The sequence below is a fragment of the Pristis pectinata genome, chromosome 6 (genome assembly GCF_009764475.1).
Source record: "Pristis pectinata isolate sPriPec2 chromosome 6, sPriPec2.1.pri, whole genome shotgun sequence".
NCBI classification, from domain to species: Eukaryota; Metazoa; Chordata; class Chondrichthyes; order Rhinopristiformes; family Pristidae; genus Pristis; species Pristis pectinata.
This window is the reverse complement of record NC_067410.1, coordinates 52,235,124-52,252,780: the sequence shown is the minus strand read 5'-3', so window position 1 is coordinate 52,252,780 and position 17,657 is coordinate 52,235,124. Positions and strand designations below refer to the sequence as shown.

General features: G+C 44.1%; 1 protein-coding gene across 4 annotated transcripts in view; it reads right to left on the bottom strand.

Annotated features, from left to right (window-relative positions):
- The window catches only part of cacna2d2a (calcium channel, voltage-dependent, alpha 2/delta subunit 2a), a 602,032-nt gene that overhangs the window by 199,860 nt on the left and 384,515 nt on the right, over positions 1–17,657 (bottom strand). For all 4 annotated transcript variants that reach the window (XM_052017908.1, XM_052017909.1, XM_052017910.1 and 1 more), the window contains one exon: positions 2,771–2,912. In XM_052017908.1, coding sequence (XP_051873868.1) covers positions 2,771–2,912 — 142 coding nt within the window. The remainder of the gene's footprint in view (positions 1–2,770; positions 2,913–17,657) is intronic.

Genomic DNA, 17,657 nt, shown 5'->3' with positions numbered 1-17,657 from the left:
TTTAATTAAGATGGCAAAGTAAATAAAAAGCAAATAACATTTGGGTTGAGTGTTTAGTAATGAGTGAAGTAAATTCAATCGTATTAAATGTGTGAATTCTGGTGTTTCTGCTGATAGCAACCTTAAGCGGTTTGCTGCTGCTGTCACTCAGAGCTGCCAGAATATTTTGCACTCTTGATCAGTTCCAAGAGGTAAACTCCTGCTTCAGCACAGATACACATCAGCACAGAACACCTGTCAGAATGCTGTCAGATCATGACATCCTCCAGGTCATTAAACCCCCACCACGAACTTTAGGTAATTAGAATCTCACTCAGAAAATATCATATCACTCTATTTTTTTCTTTCCACTCTTGATTTATTGAAATTTATTACCATTTTTAACAACAACGCTCCCACAGAACTATAGTTGGGTTTGAAATGCCAATCACTTTTTATTCAAATATACTTAAACACATTTCACCTACAAATAAAATCAAGAGGAAGTTTTATATGCAGTAATAATGTGGAACTCACTGTACATTGAGCAAATACCTTCCAAGCATTTAAAAAGTGTTCTTTAACTTATTCATTCACAGGATGTGGACATTGCTGGCATTTAACGCACATCCTTAATTGCCCCTGAATTGCCACAGTGGTGGGTCTGGACTCACATATAGGCCAGACTGGGTACAGATGGCAGATTTCCTTCCTTCAGGGGCACTTGTAAACCAGATGGGTTTTTACAACGATATGGATTCATGGTTATTGAAACTAATAAATGCTGGAATTAAAATAAAAATTAAATTATTTGATTTTAAACTTCCCAGCCATAATGGTGGGCTTTGAACACACATCACTGGACCAATGGTCCAATTGTTTATTACATTATTCCAGATAAAATATTATATGATAGGACAAAATCTGAGGGACTAAGGACCTGTTGTGAACCATCAGGCCATACGATGAGAGAGAGAGTCATAGAGCATGGCAACAGGCCACTCGGCCCACCACGTCCACACTGACCAGTGGGCACTTATCTGTGTTCACTTTATGTACCTCAATCTGTCCCCTCTTAACCTACTCCACTCCAGGAAGAACAAACCCATCCTCTCCAGTCTCTCCTCACAACTGAAACACTCTGTACCAGTTGACATCCTGGTGAATCTCCTCTGCACTGGCTAAGCCTATAGGTATGTTTGTAGCTGAGACATTAGAAGTTCAGTGTATGTTTGTTGCTATGTGAGTATGAAATGGGTGTCATCAAGGGGACTTTGGTTGAACAAACCCATGAAAGTCTTTATATTACTAATAATATAATTATGAAGCCTGGAAGGCAGAGGGGCACAAAGCAGGAGACCTGGACCGAGAGTGCAGATGGTAACTTGCAGAATATTGATTACAATTCAAAACTAACGGCATACATAATTGTTACGAATATTTCCACACAAAAGCAATTCAGGAGAAACTCCTTTAATCAGAGAGTAGTGAGAATGAGCAATTCAGGTCAACAGTGTGGATACATTTGTATATATAAGTGTGGAGATATAGTTCAGGTCAACAGTGTGGATATATTTAAGGAGAAACACCAGAAGTATATGACAGAACAGTGATACAGCCAATAGAGCAGCTGCCTCCCAACCTAAGCAACCCGGGTTCAATCCTAACCTCCAGCATTGTTTGAGTAAAGTTTGCAAGTTCTCCCTGTGACCATGTGGGTTTCCCCGGGTGTAGGTGGGTGGTAGAGTTGATGAGAATGTGGGGAAAATAGGTTACAAGAAAAAGTAAAGTGGGAATGAGATTGCTCTGGAAACTGGGATATATTTGATGGGACAAATGGTTTCCTTCTATAGAGTCACTGAGTGGTACAGCACAGAAATAGGACCTTCAGACAACAAATCCATGCCTCCATTTTTGCCCATCTACACTCATCTCATTTGCCCACGATTCCTTCTATGCCTTGCCTATTTAAGTGCCTGTCTAAATGTCTCTTAGACTTAGGTGATTGTTTCCGATTCCATCACTTCCTCTGGCAGCAAGTTCCAGATATCAACCATTCTCTGTGTAAAAAACTTTCCCCTTAGATCTCCTTTAAAACTCCTTCCTCTCACTTTAAACCTGTGTCCCCTAGTTTTTGATACCATGGGAAAAAGATTCTGACTGTCCACCCTATCTGTATCTCTCATCAGTTCTATCAGGTCACCTCTCATCCTCCTTTAAATACAGCGAAAACAAAACCCAGCCTATACAATCTCTCCCCATAACTTCTCCTCCAATCCAACGTCCTGGTGAATCCCCTCTGCACTCTCTCCAGTGCAATCATATCCTTTCTATAGTGTGGCGACCAGAACTGCACAAAATACTCCAAGTGTGGCCTAACCCGAGTTTTGTAAAGTTGCAACATAAACCTCCAAAATTTTATATTCAGTGCCCCAACTAATGAAGGCAAGCATGTCATATGCCTTCTTCATCACCCATTTGACCTGTGTTTCCACTTTCAGGGAACTATTAACTTGAACTCCAAGATCTCTTTGTTCATCAACATTCCTTAGTGCCCTACCATTTACTGTATTTGTCCTATTCCTATTTGACTTCCCAAAATACATCACCTCACACATAGTGGGATTAAATTATATCTTAAGGAAATATGGAAGCATCAAAATACAGGAGAAAGGAATAGAAGGTTGAAATGGGAGAAGAATTTCTTTGATCTATAAATACCAGCACAGATCAAAGGGCAAATAGGCTCAGTTTGTGCTGTACATTCGGTAGAGTTCTGTATCATACTCACAGCCCTTGTAGATGTCTGTTGGAATCTGCACTGCCATGTATGAATAGTTGACCTTGACCTTGAAGTTTGGGTCGTCCACAAATTCTAACTGCAAAGGATTAGTCTGTTCCCCGTCTGAGCTTTCATCATCTCTGTCAGCACCCTGTAGCAGAGAAGACGGAATAAGAGATACTCACAAGTGTAGAGACACTGATTTCTGGAAAGGCCTGAGCAATTTACTCCTGTAAGGAAAGATCATAAACTTAGAGGGGGCAGAGGGTTTTAGTTCTGACACTGCTTGTAGCGTTCTCTGTGACTGGACTGGAACATTCTGACCACATGTACAGTATCAGCACACAGCATTAGCACTTTGAAGAATCTCTGGCATGAATAACCATCAAAGAGAAAAGATCAAAACTTAAAATGCTCCACTGTGCAAGCAGAGAGCAGAAATCAGGAAACCCAGAACTAGAGTTTGGCCCCAGCTGACGAACTAGAATTAGCTACGTCTAATGTGCTAAAATGGCTAACCTCTGCACTGTCCTTCAGTTCAAAAACCTCTATCAAGATGAGATTTTAACAAAGTACACTGTTGGCACAGCTCATTACTAGTCTGAATACATGTACATTCTTCTTTAAAACAATGATAAGCAAACTCATGAATAACAGTATCTGGGACTGGTCCCTGCCTGTCCTTAATTTTCCTCTGGCATTCTAAGGGTTTTCCTCTGTCAGCCAGCACTGTGACTGTGCATTCTCCTGGCTTCATTTCTACCTATCTGAATGCAGTGAGACCACCTCCTGTAATGGTCTCTCCTTCTTCCATCCTGCAGATCTCCAGAGAATGCCGCACTGCTCTTCCTGCTGGTGAATGACAACAGTTTCCACATTTACACTGACAGCACCAATTACCTTATTCCAGCCTCTCTCCTGCTTCAGATTCTCTCTCACAAATGTTAATGTGATCACTTTCTCTGTACTCGAGAGTTTCTCCCCAGGCAATGGCACCAGCCTGCCCAGACACCAGCTCAGTCTTAATCATCATCCTGTTCAACTGAGATAATCTTTAAACCCCACTCCATCCTCACTGCTCCACCAATGAGCCCTGCCAGGCCTCCATTTTGCAGAATGCCATTCTCCATAAACTCTAACTTGTCATCCTATGCAACAAACAGTCTGCCCAACAGTCTGTCCTCTCACTCAATATCCCTCCTCCCCACTCTAGAGGAGCTCCTACTTGAATTACCCTGCCTCCAGCAGCATTCCTTCTGTGAGTTACTGGTGGGTCATGTTCAAAGGTTATTCCCAAAATACTCACAATCCTACAATATATCCCAGATTAGTCCCTGACTGTTCCGGATTAGTCCTGTATTGTCCTGGACTAGTCATATACTGTCCCAGATTAGTCCCATACAAACTGTCCCAAATTAGTCCTGTACTGTCCCAGATTAATCCCATTCTGTCCCGGATTCATCCTGCACTGACTCTCTAGGATTAGTGCCATACCATCCCGGATTAGTCCTGTAGTGTCCCAGATAAATCCTGTACTGTCCCGGATTAGTCCCGTTTTCACTTCTGTCCTGTTGTACTACCACAAAATGGTGCTTGATGGCGCTGCATGCCTTGCAACCTTTTACATTTCTTATTTTATATGTATTTCATTTCAACATTCAATATAATAGAGACCACACCCATAATGTTCTAATAAACCCAAATAAATTTACATTCACTGCTCCTTAAATGTGAGCTGCAGTTCTATTAGCATAAGATTTTAACGCATTTCCAATCCAACATTAATATCTTCTCCAGCACAAAGTCCATAAGATGTTTTGCTTGTGGAACATCTCCCAGACCTGGTCATCTCTGGTTGCTGTTCCTGTGGCCTGGATGTTTTACTGTGACATATCCTCTGTTACTAGTTAAAGTTGCTGAACCTCCTCCGCAGCCTATCTCAACTGACACCTGTTCCGGTACTGTGTGACACCTTTCTCTGTCTGCTTCTTTCTGTTGGAATTTTAGGCTTCAGCAGTTTTGTGGCTGTTGGCAGTCTTTATCTGGTTCAGTAGTGTCTGGGCTGGGCTAGCAGTGAACCCTGGCCTTACCCGTGTTTCTAAACACAGCAGGCTGAGGCGTGCATCTGTCCCTGTTTCTTGTGCCTTTCTCAAACATAACCTGATTGTTTTAGAGTAACAGAGGGACACAGCACAGAAACAGGCCCTTCAGCCCACTGAGTCCGTGCTGACCATCAGACACCCATTTACACTAATCTCACATTAATCCCACTTTACTCTGCCCACATTCTCAACAACTCCTCCTGGATTCTACCACTCAGTGACACACCAGGGGTAATTTACAGTGGCCAATTAACCTATCAATGTCTTTGGAATGTGGGTGGAATCCAGACCACCCGGAGGAAACCTAGCCGGTCACAGGGATAGTGTACAAACTCTACATAGACAGAGGTTGGGAATGAATCCGGGTCATAGAGTCATTGATTTATACAGCACGGAAACAGGCCCTTTGGTTCAACTCCTCCATGCTGACCAATGTGCCTTCCTGAGCTAATCCCATCTGTCTGCGTTTGGCCCATATCCCTCTAAACCTTTCCTATCCATGTATCTGTCCAAATGTCTTTTAAGTGCCATTATTGTACCTGCCTCTACCACTTCCTCTGGCAGTTTGTTCCATATTGCCACCATCCTAGGGGGCATAGATTTAGGGTGAGAGGGGAAAGGTTTAAAAGGGGCCTGAGGGGCAACTTTTTCACGCAGAGAGTAGTGAGTGTATGGAACGATCTGCCAGAGGATGTGGTTGAGACAGATACAATAGTATCATTTAAGAAGCAGTTGAATAGGTACATGGAGGGGCAGGGCTTAGAGGGAGATGGGCCAAATGCAGGAAATTGGGACTAGCTGGTTGGGTACCATGGTCGGCATGGACTAGTTGGGCCAAAGGGCTTGTATCCTTGTTGTATTGTTCTATGACTCTATGGTTCTATCCTGTGTGTGAAAAACTTATGTCTCCTTTAAATGTTTCCCCTCTCACCTTAAACCTGTGCTGTCTAGTTTTAGTCTCCCCTACCCTGGGAAAAAGACAGTGACCATTCACCTTTATCTATGCCCCTCATGATTTTATAAACCTCAGCCTCCTTTGCTGCAAGGAAAACAGTCCCAGCCTGTCCAGTCTCTCCTCATAGCTCAAGCCCTCCAGTCCCAGTAACATCCTTGTGAACCTTTTCTGCAACCTCTCTAGCTTAATCACATCCTTCCAATAGTACCTTCCAGAACTGCACACAATACTCCAGGTGTGGTCTCACCAATGTCTTGTACAACTGTAGCATGACATCCCAACTCTTGTAATTAACTCCCGAACAAAGAAGGCAAGTGTGTCATTCACCTTCTTCACCATCCTGACTAACTGTTTCACAACTTTCAGGGAACTATGTACTTGTACCCCAATGGTCTCTCTGTTGAACAACACTCCCCAGGGCCCTGCCATTCACTATACGTGTCCTACCCTGGTTTAACTTCCCAAAATGCATCATCTCACATTTGTTTAAGTTAAATTCCATCTACCATTCTTTGGCCCACTTTCCCAGTCGATCCAGATCCTCGTGCAACCTTACACAATCTTCTTCACTGTCCACCACACCACCAATTTTGGTGTCATCCACAAACTTACTAATTATGCTACCTACATTCTCATCCAAATCACTAATATAGATGATAAGATAAGATCTCTTTATTAGTCACAGGTACATTGAAACACACAGTAAAATACATCTTTTATGTAGTGATTTGGGGGGCAGTCCGCAAGTGTCGCCACGCTTTTGGCGCCAACATAGCATGCCCAAACATAGATGACAAACAACAGTGGACCCAGCACTGTTCCCTGCGGCACATCACTGGTCACAGGCCTCCAGTCTGAAAAACCACCCACCACTACCACCCTCTGCCTCCTTCCACCAAGCCAATTTTGTATCCAGTTGGCTAGCTCACCCTGGAACTGCTTTAAGCTCAGCTTCTGGACAGTCTATCATGCGTCTCTGGAGCTGTGAGGCAGCAGCTCTGCCAGCTGCACCACTGTGCTGCCTCAATCCCTGCCTTTCTACTGGATTATGGCTTGGGTGGTGGCAATGTTGCCTGAGTGAGTTAACAGCTGCAGGCTTTGCAAACTCCTCTGCAGCAAATTGTGGGCCACTGTTGGAACCATGCCTGGAATCACCACAACTGCCACGTGGAGCTTGCAGCTGGTGAAGGATGACTGAAGGACGGTTGTATCAAGGTTGTAAACATAAACAACCATCACCAGGGACCTCTTGTCCTCAGTTCATGCAGCAACCTGCGTCTTCCATCTTCCCCAAGTCTATGCTGCACTTCATGTTTCACATTTTCTCATGAGGAGGCCATTCGGCTCATCAAGTCTATGCTAGCAATCTCATCAATTGAATTCCCCCACTTATTTCCCAGAAATTCTTCTCTCTCATATTCCCATCAACCCCTGCCAGAATCTCCTACCACTCATCTACACACTAGGGCCAACTTACAGTGGCCAATTGACCTAACAACCCGCACATCTTTGGAATGTGGGAGGAAACTAAAGCCCCTATGGGGGAGGCCCAGGTGGTCATAGAATTTGGAAACCCCACAGACAGCAGGGAAGGGCAGGATTGAACCCCGGTCATTCAATCTGTAAGGCAGCAGCAGGGTGTCCCGCAGGGATCGGTTCTGGGACCTCTGCTTTTTGTGATATTTATTAACGACTTAGATAGGGGGTGGAAGGGTGGGTTAGCAAGTTTGCAGATGACACAAAGATCGGTGGTGTTGTGGATAGTGTGGAGGGCTGTAGAAGCTTGCAGAGGGATATTGATAGGATGCAGAGCTGGGCTGACAAGTGGCAGATGGAGTTCAATCCAGAGAAGTGTGAGGTGGTACACTTTGGAAGGACAAACTCCAAGGCGGAGTACAAGGTAAGTGGCAGGATTCTGGACAGTGTACAGGAGAAGAGGGATCTGGGGGTTCATATCCACAGATCACTGAAAGTTGCCTCACAGGTTCATAGGGAAGTTAAGAAAGCTTATGGGATGTTAGCTTTCATAAGTCGGGGGATCGAGTTTAAGAGCTGCGAAGTGATGATGCAGCTTTACAAAACTCTGGTTAGGCCACACTTGGAGTACTGTGTCCAGTTCTGGTCGCCTCATTATAGGAAGGATGTGGAGGCGTTGGAAAGGGTGCAGAGCAGATTTACCAGGATGCTGCCTGGATTGGAGAGTGTGGATTATGGGGAGAGATTAAAGGAGCTAGGGCTGTTCTCATTGGAGAGAAGGAGGATGAGGGGAGACATGATAGGGGTATACAAGATATTGAGAGGAATAGATAGAGTGGACAGCCAGCGCCTCTTTCCCAGGGCACCAATGCTCAAAACAAGAGGACATGGCTTTAAGGCATTGGGTGGGAAGTTCAAGGGTGATGTCAGAGGGAGGTTTTTCACCCAGGGAGTGGTTGGTGCATGGAATGCGCTGCCTGGGGTGGTGGTGGAGGCTGATAGATTGGACAAGTTCAAGAGATTGTTAGATAAGCATATGGAGGAATTTAAGTTAGAGGGATATGTGGGAGGAAGGGGTTAGATAGTCATAGGTGTGGTTTGAAGGGCGGCACAATATGGTGGGCCGAAGGGCCTGTATTGTGCTGTATTGTTCTATGGTTCTATGGTACTGTGCCAACCATGTTCAAGCACTGGCTCTTCCTGTTGTCTTGCCTCCACGATCTATGTAAGCCCATTTTTGTGTGAACTCTTCCAGTTCTACATTCATTCCTGATCAGTACAGTCACCGTGAAACTTTCAAACTGCCTTCCTCGTCCATATTTCATGACTGCTGTGCTCTAACATTTCTCTCCTCATGCGCTTTTGGTACCACCGCTCTTTTATCTCTGAAAAGCAAAACTTCTGAAATGCTGAGTTCACCCCAGACGTGGAAGTTCACAGCAGGTCTGTGTGGGAGCTTTTTTAAATTTAAATTAAATTTTTTAAAAATTTTATTTACAGCGTGGTAACAGGCCCTTCCAGCCCAACGAGTCCGCGCCGCCCATTTTAAACCCAAATTAACCTACCCATACGTCTTTGTAATGTGGGAGGAAACCGGAGCACCCGGAGGAAACCCATGCAGACACGGGAGAACGTACAAACTCCTTACAGACAGCTTCTGCTGCTTCTCCAGACATCCTCTCATAACAAGCACATGAAACTCTGGCAATCTTTCATCAAACACTACAGCTTGCTGTAGCTTCATTACCAATCTTTTTCCTGCAGGAACATACACACAACTCTTCGTGTCTGCAATGTGCATCCTACTGCCTGGATGGTGGACACTCTGCCTATTATAGACCTGAAATCATTGTAGCATCACTGGGGCTCTGTGGAGATCCTTCATCACAATCACTTCCAGGGGTTCACGATCCATCTGCACATGTACTTATCTCCCATCTGTCAAAATGTCACAGCTAATGAGTGTAGTGTGTGTCAGCATTAGTCAGGGCTCTGCTCCCCACACTCATGGTTGACCACCTCACATGATGCCTGCTCCAAGATCCATTCCGAAATGGCTGTTTGTAATGTTGGCTTTTTCCTGTCAATGAAGTAGCTGTGACTATCTCTTTACTTTGTTGCACTATCCCTCAAGGTTGTGCCTCCAACAATATTCAGAATCTTTTTTTGTCAGCAGCTCACACAAATGGAAAGAATTTGCCTAAGTAATTGACAAGTCCTTAGGAACATAGGATTCTCACAACAGCTCTTAGGCTTGACTTTTCTAGCACTGCCTTTGCTGAATCTGGGTCGCTCCTCTCTGTCGTGAGCTCATGAAGTAAATCTCCTTTGCTTTGAACTTGAGTTTCTACAGGTTGCACTTCTACTGATTCTCTCTGCATCTCTCCATTAAGTCTCACACCTTTCAATCTTAGTCTGTTACCACCTCTGCAACAATCTGCCCTTCTCCAATATTTGATACAACAATTCATCATGTGGTTAACAGAGTGGAAGAAAGCTTCAGAGATCAGGAGGATATGGGCGGTTTGTTTAGTTGGGCAGAAAAGTGATCAGTGTAATTTAAACCAGGAAGAGGTGAGGTAGTACATTTAAGAAGGCACAACAAGGCCAGGGAAGGACACTGGCTGGTGTGGAGGAACAGATGGACCTTGGATCTTTTGTCCACAGATGCTGGAAAATAAATAAAATGGCTGAGAAGGTATGTGGGTTGCTTTCCTTTGTTAGCCAAGGCATAGAATAAAAGCAGGGAGGTTCTGCTTGAACTGTGGACAACACTAATTAGGCAACAGCTTGAGCAATGTGTGCAGTTCTGGTCACCACATTACAGGAAGGATGTGACTACACAATGGAGAGGGGACAGAGGAGATTCACCAGGATCTTGCCAGGACGGTAAAATTGTGGTTTGGGTAAATGAGTGAATAGGCCACAGTTGTTTGCTTTGGAACAGAGAACTATGGGGAGACTTAACTGAGGTGTGTAAAATTTTGAAGTACTGGGTAAAGCAAATAGGTTGGAGAGGCAGAAATCCTCATCACATTTAAACAGTACTTGGATGTGCACTGGAACACTGTAACCTGGAGGTCAACAACCCTGGAACCAAAAGATGGAATTATGGTGGAGTGACAGGGGCGGGGTGGGGGGGGAGGGGAGGGGAGGGGAGGTGTGAATGGCCTCCTTCCACCTTTCATAAATTTTCTATGACTCTATGGCTGTAAACATCTAATCTAGCCTTTGCTGATAACTGTTGGGTACAGTGCTGGTCCCAGGAGACACTGTCAGCCACTCATATCTCTCAGAAGTTGTGTTAAAGTTTGTTAGAACCAATTCTCACACTTTAAAATCCATTCTCTATATCCAGCACATGGAAATTTTTGCTCTGGTCAGATCCAACAGGGTTCCTCAATCGCTTTCCTTGGATAATGGTCCCCCTTTAGTGCCTTATTCCGATCATGTGGAGCCAAACAGATCCTCGGCTTGTTGGCTTATCCACTCACACCCAGCTTGATACCCAAGGGGTAGGGGTGCTTAGTGGTGCAATGATTTTTTCCTCCACCTGCTTTTCAAGCTCAGCTTTCATTCATTTGAAAAGCACTGGAAGACATCTGGGAGGATGTTCTGCCGGTTGCTCACTCACATCCTGCTCAAGGTGGTAGCTTCCCAGTTCCTTCAAATACACCTGCAAACTCATGCAGCGGCTGCTGCTTGTTCAGTGCAGATTCTGCACCTGAAGTAGTTTGCACTGTTGTCTGTACTCCTCGATCTGCTGGGCTGCATGGATCCCAGGGATAGGCACATAATTCTCTGCAAGGACAACAAAACTTTCTGCTTTATTCTTCTTTCCATTCTTTGGATCTTTCACTTTCACCAATGTATGGTGTATATTGTGAACATTTATTTTGCTCTTCAAGCTTTTAGGAATGAAGTAACATGTTGCATCAGTGCTTGCCTGCAACTGTATCTCCTGCCACTTCCATTGTAACAAAGGGCTACGTTGGAATCTTGGCCTTCTCTACTCTGTTAACTGCTTCCATTTCCTCTCTGCCTGCTCACTACTCCTCTTCCTCCCTTGGCAGTGGGATGAAAATTGATTCATCTTTTTGCATATGTGATATCCCTTCTCAAAAGCTGGGTACTTCTCCTGCTAACATGCACATGTTTGCCACAATAACTGCAACCTTGAAACTGTTGCTGCTTTCCTTCTGTGCTTCAGTTTGACTGCTTGGACAGAATTCCATGGTGTGCTATCCAAATAATTAGCTCTGAAGCCCTTCAGGATTTGGTGCACTTTGCCAAGTCTGGCTGTTTCTCTCAACAGATGCTCCCTCAATTGAACTCCACTTGCAATGAGTCCCACAGATCTCCAGTTGCAGTCTGCAGCCAACAACATCAGTTCAGTCAAGTATGTATCAAATGAACTGCCTTTCACCCGACATCTCATGAGAAACTTGATTCTGTTGACCATCTCTTTGTTTGGAGCATTGCTGTGATTCTCAAAAGCTTTGAGAACCTGTTCAGTGTTTCACTGGTCGAGCTCCTGGTCTTGGTGAGTGAACACATGGATAACACAGATTCTTCACTTTAATTTTCTCCTCCTTACTAGCCATTGCCATCTTGATAAAGAAAGAAAACTCCTTCCACTCATTTGGTAGGTTACTTGCCTCAAAGTATCTACGCTGCCCTCCAATATGCAGGTCAATGGTTCACTACCTTACAGGTTAAAAAAAAGTCTTTTGTTCCTGCTCAGTTGGTGTCCTATTTCTAAGCAGTTATTTCTACCTAGTATATGATGACAAAGCTATGGACACCCCGTTCTAAAAAATGGATCTAAAATCCATCTCTGTCAGGTCTCACTCTACACCCTTCTTCTCTACTGGTCTATGCAGCATTCCGCAACAGCAAGTCAATATTCCAAACTAAACACAACATGCTGTTATATTTTCTCCAGTAGTAGTTTCTTCTTTAAATAATATACACCTTGTCACTTCTCATGAACTCTTGGTGAGTCATATTATAAAGATTATTTCTGAGCTGTTCACAAGCCTTCAAAACGGTCACCCTCAATCTTGACAACACCCTCAGAGCTGGAAATGAGTGATGTTCACAAATGTGGTATTACCAACTGCAGCCCCTGATGGTGCTGCATCTCTTGCAGAACGTTTAATTCAAGAAACGTTTTTCTCATCTAAAACTTCTGCAAGACCTTCTCTCAACCTATCTCTGCTGCTAAATCCATTCTGCATATCTCTGTATCATAGAACATAGAACTGTGCAGCACAGGAACAGGCCCTTCAGCCCACAATGTCTGTTCTGACCATGATGCCAATCTAACTAATCCTGTCTGCCTGCACATGGTCTATATCCTTCCATTTGCTCCCTGTTCATGTGCCTGTCTAAATGCTTCTTAAATGTTGCTGTTGTGTCTGCCTCCAGCACTTCCCTTGGCAGTGCATTCCACCTGCTGCTCTCTGTGTAAAAACACTTGTCCCACAAATCTCCTTTAAACTTCCTCCTATCACCTTAAACCTATGCCCTCTTATAATTGACATTTCCACCTTGGGAGAAATACTCTACCCTATCTGTGCCTCTCATAATTTTATATATATTTTCATATCATCTGCAAGCTTACTAAGCAGCCGACCTATACTTTCATCCAAATCATTTATATCCCAAACACACACATCTGGATTTTCTGTTTAGCCCCTCCCTCTTCTTTGTTTCTACTATTTTTTATTTCCTTCCTAAACCTCTCCAAATGTTTCTCCTTTCTTCACACCTATCTCTTTCACCTGTACCCTTACATCTGCCTTTCCTGGCTTGCCATCTATGGTAGAGATTTCATTGTAGCTACCTGTGAAGTCCCTTGGCATGAGCAAATTGTTATGCTAATTCAGTCTCATAAAATGCTATTGGTATTACAGCACACCAGGAAGAATGCCATAATTGAAGAGTATAACTGGTGACGTGACATTCCTTTCATGATCTCCCAGGATTATTGCTTCGTTATGTTTGGGTTCAATACTATTGAGGGAGAGTGGATTGCATTTAGCCTGATGTTTACCCTGTCTTGTGCTATGCATCACAAAGAATTCAAAGGGTGCACTTCCAGGCAGCAACATTTATCAATAAGAGCTTTTACTGATTTGGGCATTGCTTTCAGGCATCAGAGTTAATGACATTCAACCTACTGAAGGGATGTTGAAAGAGATTCCATTGCTAGACTCACCATAAGCAAAACTGCTGAGGCAGCAGACACTGCTGGAACGATTGCTCAGCCTTTGCTGCAGATGGCATTGTTCTGGGAAACCAGATCAATGTTAGAGCTTTCCTTGTAGCAGTCTATTTTTGTTAATTTAAGATATGCTTTGAAAATAAATCTTCTGCAAAATACTTTCCACATTCTGCAAGATCGAAACCTCTTTCTAGCGTGAACCACTCATCGCACTGAGGGATCACATGCCTTTCAGTGGATTACACGAATCACTTGAGTTTTGGTAGTATTGAGGTCATATAATGAACACACTTAATTGACCTTTGGACTTCTGTGACATGTCATGGATATTTCCAAAACACCCTGGTCAAAGACCTTGACATTTCACGAATGGAGCTTCGCAGAACCATCCCTGGGAACTTGTGAAACTAAATGACCAAGACCTTTCTCACTGACTGCACAAACCCGAAATGGACCACTGGGTATGGGTGGAGGTTATCTTTAAAAATTCCTTCAAGTCAAATCCCAAGAGCTCCCAGATATGCTCAGTTTTCCTGCCCTGTTGAATTTCCTTTTACAGATACAGGTTGAATCATGTCACCTCAATCTAGCCATGATGGGCTTTACTCCTGCCAATATCTCTCTTGCTTTTTCCCACTTTTGTTGGCATTTTATTGGGTAATTCTAGATAAGATCAAAGGCTAGATTCATCCATTCTCTGCTTCCAAATTACTGAATCTTTTTGCGTAGGTGTGATTTTTTGTTAACAACGGGTAGGGTTTGACTTCCTTTGCAGTAAAATCCAATGAATTATTTTTGCTGTAAGAAGACTGAATTTGCATAGAACCTTTTACAATGTCAAGATGTCTTCAAATTGCTTCACAGTTTTTGAGCTGCAGTTACAGATGTATTTTGGAAAACATCAGAACAATTTGTGCAGTAAGTAATGAGATAATGAACAGATTAAATGATCTAATTACATTGGTTGAGGATGAATACATGCCAGACCAAAGGGAAAGCCTCCCTTCCTCTTTGAATAATGGTGTAGAATCTTTTACATGCACTCGAAGGGGCAGACATAGGCCATTCAGCCCACTTAATCTCTCAGAGCAATCTCATTAGTCCCATTCCCTCACCTATTTCCCGATTCTCTCACTGCTCTTTAACAACCCTGATTCTCCTTTCACGTACCTATACTAGGGGAAATTTACAGGGGCTAATTAACTTGTCAACCAGCATGTCTTTGGGATGTGGGAATGAAACCAGAGCATCTGGAAGAAACCCACACGGAGAGAACATGCGAACTCCACACAGACAGCACTGGAGGTCAGGATTGAACCGGATTACATGAGCTGTAAGGCAACGGCTCTACCAGCTGCACCAACGTGCCATCTTCAGATAGTTCAATGGCTCTTCCAAAAGAAAGCACCTCCATCAACATGGCACCACCTCAGTAATCATCATAGAACACTGGCAGCCTAAGTTATAGAGTGGGATCTTGAAGCTGCAATTCTCTGGCTCAAAGGCAAGAGAGTCATCACTGAACCAAGGCTGGCACCTTTATTTATTGTTGATGAGCAAGCTCAATACCCACGGGCATTGGCCAGGTTCCTGCATCTGTTGTCATCAAGCTGTTCAAATCCTTCCTTGAGCTGGCCTTTCAAGTGGCTGGTTTTACCACTAAATTAGATTGAGTTTATATTTGCCCTTTAGCTGCCCTGCTTATTGAAAGACATCTGGTCCTATTCAGGATGCCTGATTGCTCAGTCCTGCTCCTGGCAGTGCTGTGATCTCAGCTCTGCTGTAGAAAATATCATACTTTAATCATCCCACTTGCACAGCATAGATTCTTGCTACACAGGTACTGCAGATTTTATTATCTTACTGTGCAGTGCTGTACACATATGGGACCTTATGACATCTACTTTATATGGTCGTGCAGGTGCTGGAAACTGCAGGATCATTGTGTACGTGTGCTGCAGGCTGTCATCTTATCACGTGTGGCTGTAAGGATGCTGGAGGCTGCAATGTCTAACAGTGCATGTGTGGCATTTTGAGCTAAGTCACTTTACAGTGACAAATACATAGTTTGCTGAAAGCGATGTCACAGGTAGGCAGGGTGGCGAAGAAGGTATTTGGCACGCTGGCCTTCATCAGTCAGTGCACTGAGTATAGGAGTTGGGACATTATTTTGCAGTTGTACAAGATGTTGGTGAGGCCGCACTTGGAGTATTGTATACAGTTTTGGTTACCCTTTTATAGGAAAGACATCATTAAACTGGAAAGAGTGCAGAGAAAATTTACAAGGATACATCCAGTACTCGAGAGCCTGAGTTATAGGAAGAGTTTGGGCAGGCTAAGACTTTATTCCTTGGAACATAGGAGACTGAGGGGTGACTTTATAAAGGTATATAAGATCATGAGGGGCATAGATACGGTGAATGCACAACAGTCTTTTAGTTCCCCTTCCAAAACTAGAGGACATAGGTTTAAGGTGAGAAGTCAAAGATTTAAAAGGGACCTGAGGGGCAACTTCTTCACACAGAGGGTCGTGGGTATATGGAATGAGCTGCCAGAGAAAGTGATTAAGGCAGGTACAATAACAACATTTTAAAGGTATTTAGATAAGTACACGGATAGGAGGGGCTTAGAGGGATATGGGCTAAACCTGGGCAAAGAGACTAATGTGGTGGGCACCATGGGTGGCATGGACGAGTTGGGCCAAAGGGCCTGTTGCAATGCAGTATTACTCTATGATAGAGACAGTGGTAGCAGGATGGTGTTTAGCTCCCTCAGCTTACCCTTGAACAGTGGGAAAGTGTTGGATAATAAGAGGCACCATCTGAACCATATCATATCTGCACAGGCGATGATCACAGCATCCACATCTGGACTGCTCAGCTGTTGATGATTGCCAGTGGAGGAGTGTGTGGGGAGTGGAGGAGGAAAACAGTTGGATGTATAGGGATGTGTGTGACAGTAAAGGTGTGAGTAGCAAAATGGAGACACAAGAGACTGCAGATACTGAAATCTGAAGCAACACATAATCTGCTGGAGGAACTTAGTGGGTCAGGCAGCATTTGTGGAGGGAAATGGACAGTCGATGTTTCGGCTTGAGACCCTTCATCAGGACTGGAAAGATAGAGGTGAGATAGCCAGTGTAAAGAAGTGGGAAGAGGGGGATGAGGCAAGAGCTGGTGGGTGATAGATGGTTCCAGGTGAGGAGGGGTGATAGGCATATGGAGAAGGGAAGAGTGGGAATAGTGATAGAATTTGGGAGGTGATAGGTGGAAGTGTCAAAGGGCTGAAGATGATGGAATCTGAAGGTGGAGCATGGAACCAAATAAGGGAGGTGCAGTGGGCAGATGGGAACAGTAGGGAGGGGACCTAGTGGGAGGAGTGTGTGGGTGATGGGCAGATGGAGTGGGTAGAAGAGGGGAAAGAAACAGAGTAAGGGGGGTCTGTGGTAGGTGTAAGAAGAACTGGGTAGATGAGGAGGAGAGAGAATGGGACAGAGGTGGAGCAAGTTACCTGAAATTGGAGAATTCAATATTCCCACTTTCCTCTCCTATCAGATTCCATCATCTTCAGCCCTTGCCTCCATCTATCACCTCCCAGTCTCTGTCCCTATTCCCACTTTCCCCTCCTCCATCTGCCTTTCACCCCCTCTCATCTGGGTCCACCAATCGCTTGCCAGCTCTTGCTCCCCTCCTTCCCTTACCTCCTTACTCTGGCTATCTCCCTTCTATCTTTCAGTGCAGATGAAGGGTCTCAAGCCAAAACATCGACTATCCATTTCCCTCCACAGATGCTGCCTGACCCGCTGAGTTCCTCCAGCATCTTGTCTCTTGATTAAAATGTCAGTAGAGATGATGGTGAAGGTGTGAGTAGGGCTGACAGTCAGGGTGTGAGTAGAGGTGTATGTTGAATAAAGATGAATAGGTAACAGGAAATTGGAGATGTCCTGAGTTTAGGGTGTGACTACTGGTGCCTGTTGTGGTACGGGTAAGGATGAAAGGAGTGTAATATGCAGGGATGTATAATCTAAATATATTTAAGTAATCTACAGTTCATGTGTTGCTTTAGTTACAGAGCTGTCATATGTGCCTGTACATGATGGATTGGTCCTTGGCAACCTATGGCACCCAGACTGTG